At 40.6% G+C, this 15,834-nt stretch overlaps 1 protein-coding gene across 3 annotated transcripts in view; it reads right to left on the bottom strand.

The window, feature by feature from the left end:
* FHOD3 (formin homology 2 domain containing 3) overlaps positions 1 to 15,834 on the bottom strand; it is a 406,197-nt gene that overhangs the window by 211,814 nt on the left and 178,549 nt on the right. For all 3 annotated transcript variants that reach the window (XM_082479632.1, XM_082479633.1, XM_082479634.1), the window contains exon 4: positions 2,112 to 2,179. In XM_082479632.1, coding sequence (XP_082335758.1) covers positions 2,112 to 2,179 — 68 coding nt within the window. The remainder of the gene's footprint in view (positions 1 to 2,111; positions 2,180 to 15,834) is intronic.

The following is a 15,834-nucleotide window of genomic DNA, read 5'->3' as shown; positions in this document are numbered from 1 at the left end:
TGAGAACCTGTATTTTGAGAGTACATAAAGATTTTTTGAAGGGTATGTTTGTTCAACAAACAGCCACAGTTCTACCAGGTAGCTACTTAAAGTGGTAACAGATAATTCCCAAATTTGTTTCCATATCACATACATTAGGAAACAGGGAAGTGGAATTTTCCAAGGAAAGCTATGTTCTGAAACTGTCAGACAGGCTTCACTTGAAAGAAAAAACCCAACCACAGATATGGGTTTGTGTGCATCACTTTTCCCTTCCCTCTCACTAGGCTTCAACCCAGTCAACTCCAATTAAATTTATTCGGATAAATATTTACACATTTCCATGAAAACAGCTGATCAGCTAGAAGACAGAGATCTTACTGGTGTGTTCACTGAAAGCACTGAGCACTATGTGCTCAGAAATACCTACTAGACTTCAAATAACCCCCATGGAACAGAACATTTATGAATATCCAAACTGGGAAAAGTCATGATGGGAAGTATGGGAGGTCTGGGATGGCTGGGGAGAGAGGCTTAGCACTCACTGCTAATTATGTGTCAGTGCCCAGATTAACCTGTGGAATATATAAATTCAGAGAAATACAAATACTACCCAGAAACAACCGAGGTGAATAAAAAGAGAAGAAACCAGAGAAGACTGTTGGAAACCTGCCTAATTTCTTCTGAGCACAGAGTCCACCCACTTGGCAGACTCACAAGGAAACCCAACTTACATCACTGTGACTCTCAAACAGTCTTTCCCTGGGAGTACCTTGAAGAGACAACGGTTTTCCCAATCTGTGGCCATGAGATGACCAGACTGTTTTGGAGCTGGAACTCCTTCTTTATGCAAAAATTTCAGACTTCGAGAATATTTTTCTGAAACAGAAGACATCTTCAACTACCAAAATTTTCCGTTAAGTGGTCCACACTTCCCCATCCACTCCTGTTGAGAAAGTCTTCATTCTGGCATTTTCTGAATTCTTAATGCTTAACTTTGAAACCTGCAAAAAGCATTGTGCATTTTGGAAATTTGCAATTCTGCAGTCTTGCAGAATTGTTAAATGTTGTTATTCTTCTTAGACTAAATGTCTATTTAAAACAAAGCAAAAATGCTAAATTAAACCCTTGCACCTACCTATTGTGGCTGAAAAACATTATAGGTTGCCATCCTCCGTTTGGATCCATTAGTAAAGGAGGAGAGGTGTTTTTCTTATTGATTTCACTTTTACTGATAGAAATGAAATGTGTCATCCTGAATTCCATTTTAGGATCACGTTGGCAGTATGCTCTAGTTCCTACCAACTTTTTTTTTCACTTTTCCTGATCTGTTCTCTCCAACAAGTTTCCTTCCAGTCCTGCAACCTTCCCGAGTCCTTTTCCTTATCCTGTAAAACCAATCTGAAATCCAAGCTTTTAATCCAATTTCCTTTCTTACCATCCACACCACGTCTTTCACATTGGCTACTTCCCCACAGGACCCAAAATCCTGCTGATTTCAAGTTTCCTCCATAATGAACACTCACATTCTAATCCATGCCTTTCCTTAAACTGTTCATTCACCCTCCTCAGCTCTATGAAGTATCTTTTCAGCCAATCAAAAAAGCATTTCCTCTAACCTCAATCTAAATTCTAACACCTGTAGAGCTCTCTCATCCTGGCTCCTCATCACATCTGTCCCATGTATCTCGCTTCCTATTTCAGTTTTTGATGTGGCTTAAACCTAGTCTATTTATCAATTATTAGGTCAATGTTGGGCCATCACCCCAACTCATGGTTTCCTAGCCCCTTTTTTCACATCCCCCTCCCAGTCTTCCCAGTACAGAACTATGCCACTGTCTAATGAGCAGGTTAAGTTTCCATCTGAGAGTCACAATTTTCTTCTCTCCTTTCCTGGCAAGTTCCAAGCACTAACTCTGCCACTAGTCCACATCTGGTCCTGCCTTCCGACAGACTGAAGGAACAGGGGAAGGCCTGCAGACCATAAAGAGAAAAGACCCTAAGAAGCAATTGGCTAATTACACATTACAAATGAAGTCTTAAAATTCTCTTCTGCCAGAAACCGTGTTACATTAAAAAAAGAAATTCAATTCACATCCAAATCACAGAATGAACAGCCATTATTTGTTCACCTGAAATATTTGTTTCAAGGAGAAAAGTGCCCGTCTCAGCTCCCGTCCATTGGAATTATAAAGTTTTTCTGGAAAAAAAAAAAAAAAGACAACAGAAAGAAGTTCAGCATAAACAAAACTGACAACATGGCAAAAAAAACAGTACAGATTTCAAAAGAGTTGGAGCAGAAGGGTCATAGTGCCCATTTCCCATTAGGTAGACTGCTGTTAAAGAAAGCAGCTTAGATTTTTATATATACATGACTCATTCATTAACAAAGTGCAAGTAAAACCAGGTTTTAGTTGTCTATAACCTCAGAGGGCATCTCCCAGGTAAATTCACAATAGCTTGAACAAGATCAGTGAGAAACAATGCTCTAAGGGGTTTTTGAAAACGCCTTCAAATACTGCTATTTATGCATTAAGGTAAATTTAGGGTTTACTGAAAGTACCAGATTAGTCTCAAAAGACTCAACTGAGAGCACCCTTTGCTTTTGTTATCAAAGCTAGAGCCACTGAATCCCATCCTTGACTGCCTTCCCTCTAGACATTCTTTTCTCATGTTCTCATCTTTCTATTGTTAAATCCTTTCTGCAATGGCAATGAACGTTAATACCAGAAATAGTCGGACAGTCTGTTCTAAGCATAATTCAAAACAGTGTCTTATTCTCATGAAAACTGATCTTGATCTTTTTCTAAATGAAGCAGAAGCCTTCTTTTCATCATCCAATACTGAAATATATTACTTCATTTATTCCCCTACTAATGCATACTCATAGAAATAATTTAAAGAAGACAAAAGCAACTCCTCTGCTGTTTTTCTGAACCCTTGTTGTGCCTTTAGAAGAAGTCTTGGACAGTACGTCTCAAATTCACTGTTGTGTATTTGGAAGTGATTTGTGACTCTATGCATGGATGGAGCAGAAAGTATTCTCTTCAAAAGTCTTCCTGGTCTACTACATTTGGTATATCTGACAAAGAGAGATGCTACTACAGTCTTAAACTGTAATTTATTACACTAATGCAATCTGAGGACAATGACAAAGGAAAAATCAAATCGTCACGGTCACCTGCCATGACACACTTTGCCTCACCCACAGATCATCGTGAAAGGACCTCTTCTGCAATGGACGGCTTGCCAGCACGTCATGAGACCAAAGTTGGAATGACCGTGGAGTGGGAATATTCTTATGAGAAAAAGAAATAACAACCCCCAAAGTTTTATTTCTTACTTTCCCTTGTCTATTTCTCTTTTAATTACTACTTTGCACTACCAAATCAAATTAGATTTTATTTCACTCTCTCAGGAAGTTCAAAAAAGGCCTAGCATTGGAGGATTCAATGCATTTATAACTCAGTAATAATTTTTTACTTCAATCAAAGAGGGCAGGTTTTAATTTTTGAAAAACACTTCTTATTCCCAATGGTCATCTTCAACCAAGGGAAAAATGTGAAGTAAAACTTCAGCAAAAAACTTACACTTTTTTTTTTTGTAAACTTTGAAAGTAGTTTTGTTCATCCCTAATTGCCTCTGATTTCAAAGGCAGAACGTGTAGAATTGGCAAAACTATTGTTGTTATAAGTTGTCTCCTTCCTTGCGCTGTTTATAGATTCCTGACAAAACACTGGAGGAACAGATTTCACTTCAAGCCGTAAACTTAGAGACATACTTTAATTACTCTAGCTTAAAAATGCACTGGCATGTGAAACTACATTTCTTGGCAGGATAAAGAGTAATTTTGTCAGGAAAGCTTAAAGAATAATAAAGGTCTTTTAAGACCCGGTCTGTCAACTTTACATGCCATATTACACAAAATATTCCTCTTTGAAAGATACCTCCATCTGGCATTTGTTATTACTAATTTCCCTCTATTCATAATTCACCAGCATCATTACAAGCAGAGCCTCTCCTAACAAGGCAGTACATTATCATCTTAATTAGGAGAGGCACCACTTTTTAAAGTGCTGGCAACTTTGTACATAAATATCAATGTCCTAACAAATGCCATCTGTTGGTCTTGGTCTTAAACAGGAACAATCATCATCCCAGCCCGGGGAAAAGTCCTAACGAACCATTGTTATGATACTATAACGCTGGTTGCTTTCATTGGTGCGTGCAGATTTTTGGTACATCTCAGAGCAACAATGCCGAACATTTTTCTTCTTGGTCTTTTCACAGAGCATAACATCATCCTTGGCAATCAGCACAAACAATGCTCTCCCTGCTCGTGCGTCACAAAGAAGACAGAAGTTATTAACTGCAGCTCAAAAAGGGGTCTATCATTAGAGCTGAAGAATCAATAACTACCGGAAGTATCAAGTTTGGCAACAGAAGTGGCAACAAGACAGCAGCACGTATCGTAAACTCTTGGGCTGGTCTGACACCCTTTTTGAGGAGCAACAGTCCAGGTAAGTCACCTCATTTCTGACCTTTCTGACATTACCAGGGTGCAGCAATCTACACAGAGACAATGTACATTTGCAGATCCCTCCTCACATGGAGCTAATCTTGTTGAATCAGCTCAGAAATGCAAGTTCCTAACCTCTTCACCTGATATGGTTACACATGGGCAAGACACTGACTGTCTACAGAAGTCTTGGCACCCACTTAAAGTGCTGGCATCCATCAGAAACATTGATGGAGGATAACCCAAGGAGGAAAGCAAGATGGTCACTCCTTGGGGTCATGCTACATCTCAAGATGTTTTGGTGTAGAAAAACCACAGTCCAGGGCAAACCTCACCCAGGGCAGGAAAGCCTGTGTAAGCCAAGGTACTGCATGAATCACCCTATAAAAGCGTGTACTTTTATTGTATTTCTGTGTGCTGTTTTTTAGAAAAAGACAAATGCATACACCAGATTACAGCTCAGGGACGCTCAGCAAGACGCTCTCAAGGCCTTAGAGGATTCCCGTTTGTCAACAGTAACTTTAACACCACAGGGACCTCAGGGGCTCATCCAAAAAGCCCCAGACTACAATCAGGGCTATGAAAATGCATCAGCAGAAACCGAAAGACAATAATCACTTGTAAACACTTTTTCTATGTTAGAAAATGAAATTTAAAAAAAAAAAAAAGAGGGAAAGGAACATAGGCTTACGATGTTTTCGCAATGAAGTTGATGCAGAAACCAGCAAATGCTTTTTAACGCTCCATGTTCTACATTAGCAATTTAAAGTGTTGCCCTCTTTTAAACAGAGAAATAGCCCTCCATACTAAAGCACAGAGGTGTCTGTCCCACGGTGCATCCCTGACAGAGTTGTCTTTAACTGAAACAAATGATTCTTACAGCTTTGAAACAGGAGTCCAACCTGCTACAACCACCAGAACGAAAGAATTCTGAGGTGCTCCAACGACAGCCCAAGAGATCTACCTGCTCACTGCCTTATTATAACATGTTGTAGATAAGCTTCAATATGTACACCAGGACTGCTTTATGCCAGAATTTGAACCTCTGAACTTTAAGCAGGAACACTCGCTGCTATGCCTCTCCCTGGAACTTCACAAGTCTCTGGCCATTTGGTAAAACACATCTCCCGCCCTTCCCCAGGTCAGGTACAGGCTGGAGACATACTACACTCATATACTTCAAGATCAGAGAAGATAAAGCAGGTCAGGGAGTTTGAGATATCTGACTGTGCCTACCTATTAATGACTGCATTTCTGATAGTTATGTCCTGATAAGCTACGCTATTGCAGTTCTTTTTTACTCCTTTTCTTCAAGAAATAGAGCAGCAAGTGCAGCTGTGAAATAGGTTTAATTGCAAATGCCTAGATGACAGAAAATTCTCCTGGTGGTTCTCTCTGATGTCAACACTAGAGGGCACTGTTTATTTCTTTATTTTATGAAAGAAAAGGCACTCTGTCCCTCCATGGGCTTCCCACTGATTAAGCAATACTGTTTGGGATTCTGAGTTGGTACTTCATTAACCTTGAAACTCTGCTTTTTATCTGTAGACTGTAAAACATTCTGAGAAATTAAAAAGCATCAGCATCGCCGTTCTCAAACATTCAAAATGAGAGTCAACTTTTTCGAAAATATCTGATAGAAAACCAGATACTTGCATGGACTTGAGCTTTATTTACCTTTCTGTAACAAGCAAGAGTCACATTTGTTAAATTATCCTTCACATCACAATGTGTAGGTGTGTATTCTTGAAAGATAAAGAGATTCCCTTAGCTCATCACTTCTTTCTACAAGCAGAGCTTCAAAGACAATTGGGCTTCTGATACAGAAGTAGCAACCTACAACTTCCTATTTTCTTGCACCAGCAGCACTTTGGTTGAGGGAAGGTTTCACGCTCTAAAAGATAACTGCTACTTAATACTGAGTTTTTGTTGGCTTTTACTTTTGTAAAAATCACTCACCTAGAGAGCAAAGGAAAACAACTCATGCTAGGTGAAAAGGGATTTCCCTAGGTGCATTTGGTACAAATGTGGCAGTGGAAGGGAGGCAGCTTGGTTTGCAATTGGCATCTTTTCAGAAAGCCAGAGAAGCCTTTGAAGATCTTTATGCTATCAGACCACTGGTAGCTTTCAAAGGGGATTCTATATTTTCAAAGATGACCATCAGAGGCTCAAATTTCATTGGGTATTCAACTCTTTTGACTACTAAAGTCGGGAACAGGACTTTTTAAAGAAAATAATAATTGGTCTTTATAATCTTCATGAAAGTATTGACTTTTCTTCTGCTTTCTGTGGGAAAATGAGCGTTTTCAATCCACAATAATAAAAGGAAAAAAGAGAACTGGCTGAATATTGCTTGGTTCGGTCCCATGTATTACACCTGACCTCTGACTGACAGGGTACTATCCTCCTCCCTTCCTCTTCCATCACACCCATTGAATTAGTCCCTGGGATATAGTAATTTATGTAGCATCAGCCTTTTGAGCTATTGGCAAAAGCTCGTGAACATCTGGCTGAGCACAAATGGGAGTTGCTCTGCTTCACTTGCTGCTGCTTGAATGACCTCCATGCCTCCCATCCATGTCTCTTTTCTTTAAAGTATAATTTCAAGACGAAGCTCCTTTACTTACAATAACATAAAAGGGAGATTAACTCCACATTTGATTACATTAGCAGGGTACCCGATGCAGATCTAATTAAACGACATTTGAAACATTTCCTGCCATTCATTTCTAAAATCCTTGCATGGGACAGAAGCAGCAATATTCTCTGGTTTCCATTAGCCACTTGCAAACTGGCTAGTACTTAGAAACTAAAAACTTGAACCTTGTCCCTGTAACAATGAATAAAATATTATTTTAAGTGCTCACTAGGAAGAAGTATCAGTGATAAAAGTAATAGTCTTTTAGAATTTAAATGAACTGCCTAGGTTCCCACCAGCACTGATGGGGGGAAAAAATATTAAAGAATAAAGAAAAATGTTTAGAACAATAAAAAAAAACCAACATCTCTTTCTGAGAATGCCAAGTACCACACTTCCAAATTTATTTCTACACTATCCCAATTTTAAATGGGTGTTATTCTATCTGAATGAATTTAGGCAATTATAAAACCGGGTAAAAACGTGAGCAGCACAGCAAGAAGTCGGGCGTACGGGTCCAGTCCTGTAACCAGGCTTCAGGAAGCAGCCTGGCAGACTTCACTGGGTTACTTGAGTGAGCCCACAGGTACATACAGTGCTGCAGATCTATAAAACAACTGTATATAAAACTAATTAGTGCAGTGTGCCAGTCTTTCACTGTATGTCAAACAAATTAAAGCAGTCCTCTAAGAAAAGACCTGGTCCTGTGCCAAGAATAGGCTCTCTTTATAGTTTTGCTTTTGTCCACAAAAGCTAGTCATAAATGTGTTGGCCAGACAAGGCACTCTCCTTTTTCTCCCAGACCCCCCAGAAAATAAACGAAGAAGGGTTTCATTCACAGGCACATTGCCCACTATTTCATTAACACAATCGCTGCTTCTGCTGAAATTACTTCATTTTGCTTATTACAAATCCTCATTTTTTCTCCCAAATCTGGTCTTATTTTCTCTTTATAAATAGTTTGTTATGCATTAATGAGCACAACACACCACGTGTGAACTCAAGCTATGTATTCTCCCACTGATCCAGGTATGAATGGTTAGCACTTAGTAACGTAAAGGAGTTTTCTCACTATAAAGGACCCGAGGCCAAGCAAGTGGCTGCGTACAATTTTGGGAAGCCTGGCTGCGCAACGCCATGCCCACGTCTCCGTCAGCACCGACTGCTTTGAAGGAATGTGCAGGCTGCCCCCAAGGAATGCCGACCCGGTTCCCCATCAGAGCAAAACCTCCCTCCCCTCCTTTTCATTCAGACACAGCAGCTGCTTAGCTAATTATCTGGGACAGTAGGTCCCCTCAGCGAGCAGGGTTCTTTTGCCCCGGCTGGAACAGGGGCATCCTTTGTGGGGAGAGGATCCTATTACGCCTGCATATGAGAAGAGCTCCCCTTCAAGCCTGCATCCCTATTCCCTTTCTCTGTAAAGGACCCACAGGTGGGGAGTGGGAGGAGGGAAAGCCACAAAATAGCCTTGGACATCCTTTCGTACCCCACACCCTAAAGCCATGCTGGAAGAGGCTTAAAGCAGAGGGTGCAAAGAGCCACCTGCATACCCCAGGGAGCCCGTGGGTTTGGACAGGCAAGCAGGGAGAACTCCATGGTGGGATCTCCACTAGGAATGAAAAACAGCCGATGTGGCCAGCACTTCAGAGCAATTCTGTACACTTGTGCTTAAGGAGTTTCCTGCCTCTTCATGGGCAGAAGTCTGCTTTCCTGCTGCTGTAAGAAGCAAATGGCAGAAATAGTCTCCTGGATTTCCACAGGGAGAGCACACAGGGCAGAACCCCCACGTTGGGAAGAAGAATTGGAGCTAACCTTTTTTGAACATTTCTCTGAAGCACCAAACATTCTAACTTCTGTCACAGGGGAATTAACATAAAACTTCAGCACAAGAACGATTATACACTTAAATTCAGTGACAAATGCATCCAATCCTCCAGGTGCAAGCGTCCTCCCCATGAAGCATACCCTGATTCTTGCACCTGTATTCCCAAGAGATATGAAATGAAATTCAATCATTTGCAGGAAAAGGAGTAACGATAAGGAAATTCCAGAGGACCGAGGAGAAAAACGATGACCCTGAGGATGAGGAATCAGAGACAGAGAACAACAGAGACACAACACAAAGACAAGTACAGAAGAGCAGAGGGGAGTCAGTAAAAGAAAGAACAGACAGCAGGAGAGGTGAAGGTCTGGAGTGCCACTAATACAAAAACAATAATGCTTAAAGAAAGCGGTAATGCTTAAATGATCACCTACAGAGAACTAAACTTAAGAATTAGGGAGCATGGAAAGACCAAGTGAGAAACTGAATCATTTGTGCAAAACAGAGAGAAATCGTCCTTTCAGCGTACGTCCTTTTCCTTCTGAACACATCATTTCTGAATGTTCCGGAGACTCCCCCACCCTTGGTTCCAGGTTTTAGTCAATGCTTGAGATTCATTACCAACATACAGATAAACTACAGCAACATCTAAGCAATTCAGTGAGACTTAAAAGAAGGAGGGTTTTTACACATACAGCTGGCAGAAGGGACTTTCCAGTCTTTATCACTCCCCACTCTGGGAGCCTAACAGGTCTAAACTGATCTCTCCTCTCGACCATTTCTACCAAACTTCTGTTTATTTTGCTTGGCTTCAAGCAAACCATGAGGCATGGATAAACCATTCGCCAGAGTTTCCCCTTCACAAAGCTCTAAATTACCATCCCTTTGCTCCTGGAGACCCATCCACATGCATGTGGAACCAGGAAGAACATTTGTCACACTATCTGTACACAGTATGGCAAACAAATGGCAATGATTTACGCTAATGGGAGATGCTAAAATGCAGCGTTTATATAATTAAGTGCAAAAGGAAACCTTAGTTGTCATCTGCTGGATCCTATGGAAGCTGGTACTCTCTGTTGCACTGCATTATACTAAGATCTTAAAAACTGATGGTGTCAAAGCTGTTCCATTTCTAACTCAGTGTACGGCCCCGGTTACACATCAGCAAGTGAAAGAAGAACTAACCAGCTGATGTGGGCTGAGAGCAGCGTGAAGCTGACTGACAGAAAGGGCTAGGACTTTTTCCCTTAGTTATATACCTCTGTACTTGCTACTGTTTTCCCAACTCTGTACCGCAGAAACCTGTCTCAGTCGTCTTCTACTGCTGCTGATGAAAAAAGGACATAAGCAGTAAAAAAGCCCAACAGCAGGAGAGCACAACAGCAGGTTTTACTTAAATTATGAAGTAAAAATTAGAATGGGACATTAAAACGCAGAGTCAACAAGGAATCACTTAACTGCACAGAAAGCAGCAGCAACAACGCCAAGACTCGAGCATGGCTCAAGTATTTCAATGATTAAAAAACCCCAGGCTTTATAAATTAGTTGTCTCTGGAGAGATAGAGAATATGCATGGGGTGTTCATTGCAAAAAAAATCTTTTTTAGAACTGGCTTTCATAGTCAGGCTGGAGCTGGAGAAATTATTGCCAGGCCAATGTCACAAAAAGCATTTGCTGTCCTATGAGCTGAAAGCTATGAACAAACCAGAATAGCAAGGCATCTTTGAATCCATTTATCAGTTGAATATCACGGCAGCTTTTCTTTCTGTTTCCAAATTACTTCTCCCACATCTGTCCTTTCTGATTTTGCAAGCTAGAATACGGAATTCCCCTTTACAGTTACATTTCCCATCCAGTTTGATGCCTACTGATAACTTTGGACACATGGGGAACGCCTGCTGTTGGAAACAACAGCAGCGAAGGTAAGTACACTGTGTAGGTCCATGGACACAGTACCGATCTAGAACAACTTGCTCAAGCAGCTCAGTCTTCCTTCCTTCCTTGAGATAAAAAGCAACACTGGAAAGGCATATTCAAAGTTACAGCCTTGCCAACATATTAACAAAATAAAGATCCTCTGCCTCTTCAGCCTATTAATTCCAGCTATGGAACAGGCACCATAGTGTACTACCCTGCAATGATTTTTTTATACAGGTCCTCTCCACTTGAATGCAAAAGGCACTAATATGCTCTTTAGTTCTAAGTACAGGAAACAGTACTTCGGGTTGATAACTTCAAAGGAGAGCACTTCGGCATATCCAAAAAATGCTGTGACTGCTCTTCTGTAAAAGTCAAAGGGTTACAGAAGGGAAAAGGCTGCGTAACAAGGTCAAATATTACAGCACCGTATTACAGCAAGTGGTGATGGAAAAGACTTAAGAGGTCATCTTGTTCATCCCCTACTAATGCAAAATTGTTCCCTAGAGAGTAATATGGTAGGAAAGGAGTTGTTATACTAAAATATAGGTTACATTATTCAAGAGAACGGGGCCAGGGAAAATTGCTAGAAAAGAAAATAATATAGAAGAATTTACTGCTTTCTTTAGAGATTACTGTACCCAATCTGAGGCTAAAACATAATCATGAAAAAAGTATGTTGAGGCCAATCTTTAATGTTTGTTTCAGTTTAAAACTAGGTCTCTGAATTGCTGACCTGTATGCTTCTGCTTGAACAAGCACATTAGTGCCTCTTGGATTACAAGTACATAATAACACCATGCTGTCCGTGATTGGAGTTCTCTGGGTTTATTCCATTTTAAACACAGTGCCAACACGCTGCCCTGCACGCTCAATCTATTAGTAAACAAAGAACAACAAACAAATTATAGCAATCTATCATCAAAAAGGAGAGACAAAATATTTAGGCACACACCTGCTATCCCTAGAATTACGGATGCCTTATCTGTGCTGACAGCTTGGCAAGAGGCAAAACATCCGAGCTCAAAGACATCACAGGTTTGTGCCAAGAATGTGAATGAGCTCCTGACCTTCAAGTTCAGACCACGTTTTACTGTTGCGTAAGACATGCCAAAATATGTAAGAGGCTATCTCCAAGACTAGGTTGTTCCAGTGATCCCAGGCCATCCGCAGGAAATGCATCAGGTTTTACCAGCCTCTGGACCTCAGAGGATGCAGCCTCCTAATTAACTGCATACGTTTGACCCTGTCAGAGGTTGTTAAAAAATTCGGAGAGCAAGCATGGACCGCTCATCTCACAGCAAGGCAACAGGCAAAAGAGCAGCAGCAGCAGCTGATAGTAAAAAATCTGATAAAGGTGCTTCTCCTCAGACTGCTGCTAGCAATCTGAATGGTGTGTGCATCCTTAAATACCTGAGCCTGCATTGCCTACATGCATGTGAGACTTTCCAGTGTCACAGCCACGCTGCTGAGCGCAACAGGTTCCAACTCAATGTTGGGGGTTTTTGACCATTTGGAGAGGCCAAGACCAAGCATTCACCACAAAATCCTCACATTAAACCCCGTAGATGTGCTTGTGAGTGAGACACACAATATATTCTAAGGATTAATATTTATTTGTACTTCAGCATCACCCAGAAGCACAGTACAGCCTTGAAGATCCCCTCTGGAAAGCTCCAAGAGGGGCGCCCGAGTCCAGTGGACCTTCATCTATAGGCTTTTTTTTTTCCCCAAAATTAATTAAAAAACAGAATAAGCAAAGGATTCCAATGGAAATGACATAGCATCTCCAGGATATTTATTTCAATATTTCATTACATTTACTTATAATAATACTGGTTTCTAAAACAATCTTTTAAATTTAAATTTAATTTTCAGACCTCCTCAGCCTGAAAATTCTTGTAATGTCTCCATATAAAAGCTTCTTCCTTACATTATACAACTTTACTTGTAGCTCATCTTTCCTAAACCTCTGATAGTCCTTCTTGTTCTTTTGTACATCCTTTAATGAATTCACTTCTTTGAATGCCCAAACCCAGACACAGCAATTCAACGAAGCCTTTACTGATTTTGACTAAAGAGGAAAAAGAACATTTCAACAGATGAAGACTTGGTTTTGCTTTAGTATTAGAGTCACATAGCAAAGAAAAATCCCTTATGCAACAGTCTCATAGTTCCTAGCAGATGTGATCTCAGTCAAAAGCATTAGGCTAGTTAACCAGCTTTGTTCAAATAACTTGATCTGTCTTTTTCCATGTATCTTGTTGTGTTTTAGGGTTCTTGAAGGATGCTTCTTTAGGATACTTGGAGGATATAGTTAAATTAACAGAAATTAAGTTAACAAAGGCTGATTTACAACAGAGAGGGAATGAAGAAATATCAGATGTGCAGAAGGACTGAGTGCAGCACAAATACTTTTAGCAGATGTTGAAGTAATTCAGGGTCAGCAAGTTTCCCATCATTCTGAAATTGCTGGGACACATGAAAAAGGCACCAACCGAAAGGAAAATAAAACCCCAGGAATAAACTGGAACAGAACCACTAAGACCTCGAGCTAAATCCATGGCAATGCATGAATCTCATCTGATTTGGATGCCAGGTCAAGCACATGGACAGTCCTCATACAATAACCTCCCAGCATTTCTACCGCTGCTGCGCCACGTGCCTTGCCATCTCCTGGGTCACACCGGCACATATTGGGTGCAGATGGCTGACACTAGGAAGGGAGGTAACACCATGGAGAAGCCAACAGTCCAAACTTTCACATGCTGCACTCAACAGCCCTACAAGAGAGCTCTGCAGTTGCTATCTTCTGTACATTTTATTTGTCCTTCAATTACTATTTTTTATTACTACCCAGATTGTTGTGAATATAAAGGCTTCTCCAGCAGTGGGGACACTCCTTCATACTCTTTTAAGGACCTGTACATTGGACTGCAAAAATTTAACCATGGAATTACTGAGGCAGTTCACATCCTTATAAAAATAAGGTAAAAGTAGGATACCGGCTCCAGTTTCCAAGTAACATGATTAGCATGAAGGGAGGTGCCCAAAGCCACACGTATTAAAACCAGGAAATTACTGATAAAAGACTGTGTTCATCAAGTGAGAACGTCACTTTTGGAATTCCTCCCCCATTTTCAGGGGTTGAAAAATATCCCAGATTTTTCAGGAACCAGACGTATGATGCTGGTAGACTCCACAACAGTATGGCTGGATGCCAGAGTGAGAGAGAATACAAAGCAAATATGCGAGTAATCATTTTACCCCCATTAACAAATAGAACAAATAAAAACCTCTGTGCTAAATGCTTCTCAGTTGCATTTGGAAATCAGTGAGTTTGCTTAAATGCATTAGCCACACAGGTCCCACACAGCAGCACGAGAGAAGCTTTTATACAAAACCACCCATTGCTGTGGCAAGAGATTTTCCCTTCCAAAAAAAAAAGCTGACTGATGCCTGCCCAAGCAACGGCGTGCTGCTCATTGGGGCACCAGCTCTTCCCTTCTGTCATCGTCTACAGAGATGGAGGCGAGATAGACCCTGGAGCATGGCTAGCCTCACTTAGACTAATTTACAGCTTAAGTCTCCCCCCCCCCCCCCCCCCCCAATCACCTCCACATCAACAGTTTTTTAACACATATAATTTAAACAAAAAGTCACTCAAGCTATTGGGTTCCTTTCCATATGGCTCAGCCCTGTGCTGGTTCAGGGCAGCTCCCAGGCAAATTTGCAATGGGCACGGAATACCATGTTTGGAGCTTAAAGGCTGAACAACCCAAACAATTCTTTTTAGTACCAGCAAACTTCTACATCTGTATTTGTTAAAAAAAGTAACAACAATAAAAAGCTATTTCTAAAGCACCTATGAAGAGTTTTGCTTTTACCCTCCCCAGAGGAAGGCTATCCTCCCAGTGCTCTCCACCTACCACCTACCATCCATTTATATTTTCAAACATTCCTGAAGTGCAATTTCTGTTTACCGTACCGCACAGCACTTGGCCTGAACTTGTTTAACACATGTTCGCGTTATTTATCCAAACTCATTCATCACAGTTGTAAAACATCTGACAGATGATGGAGGTTTTCCAGTATGTATCAGGCCTCCCGCTTAATTCAACCACTGATTATTTCCACCTCTAAGTAATTTGACCAAAGCCACACGAAAGCATTCAGCTATACTAAATTTTTCTCTGTTCGTTATTAATTCAGTCACTGGCTTGGAAAACCTCTCCTCTACTTATCTAATTAATCAGGAGAATATCAACTATATACACACACATACTATAAATTCACACACAATATACATACACATTAGTTACATATAATATTATATATGTTTATATGTACATATGTTATATATTTTTATACATATTATACACATATAAATGCAATAGTTTCTTTTTAGGAGGATCTATGTGATAAGAAAAGCTTAATTGCCACATGGATTGGAAATTGCCATTTGTAATATACATACAGCCAGCTGCTATGTAAAGTGTTTCTCTATGAAAAATGTAAGGTTCTTTCACATTGGGGCCTTCCTTTCCCTCATGTTTACGGAGAACTGGAGAAGCATAGTGACACTCGAGGCCACAGCTCTGGTCCTCCTGCTCTGCTAAACTAATCTAAGGTTACCCCAGTTTCCCAAAAAATCTTACACAGGTTATAAGCAAGTGAAAGCTACAATTAACTCTTTCCATTTTACTATTCTTCTCAGCTACAGCTACCATCATTTCCATTGTCCAAAGCATGTGGTAGCTCAAAGACTACAGATACGATGATTAGGGCTGGCTCTAAAATCCTTCAAGAAAAAGACAGGCAAGTACTGATACTGATGCAAAAGTTATTCATACACCAGTGTGTCAATCACTCTTTCCTGATGCACTACATGAAGTGATTCAACTGATCCTGCATTACTCACCTACGACAACACACTCTCTTCTCTACCCCTTCTAT

This window comes from Vanellus vanellus, assembly GCF_965231255.1.
Source record: "Vanellus vanellus genome assembly, chromosome: 2".
Taxonomy (NCBI): domain Eukaryota; kingdom Metazoa; phylum Chordata; class Aves; order Charadriiformes; family Charadriidae; genus Vanellus; species Vanellus vanellus.
The sequence above is the reverse complement of the archived record's forward strand: the minus strand, read 5'-3'. Positions and strand labels throughout refer to the sequence as shown.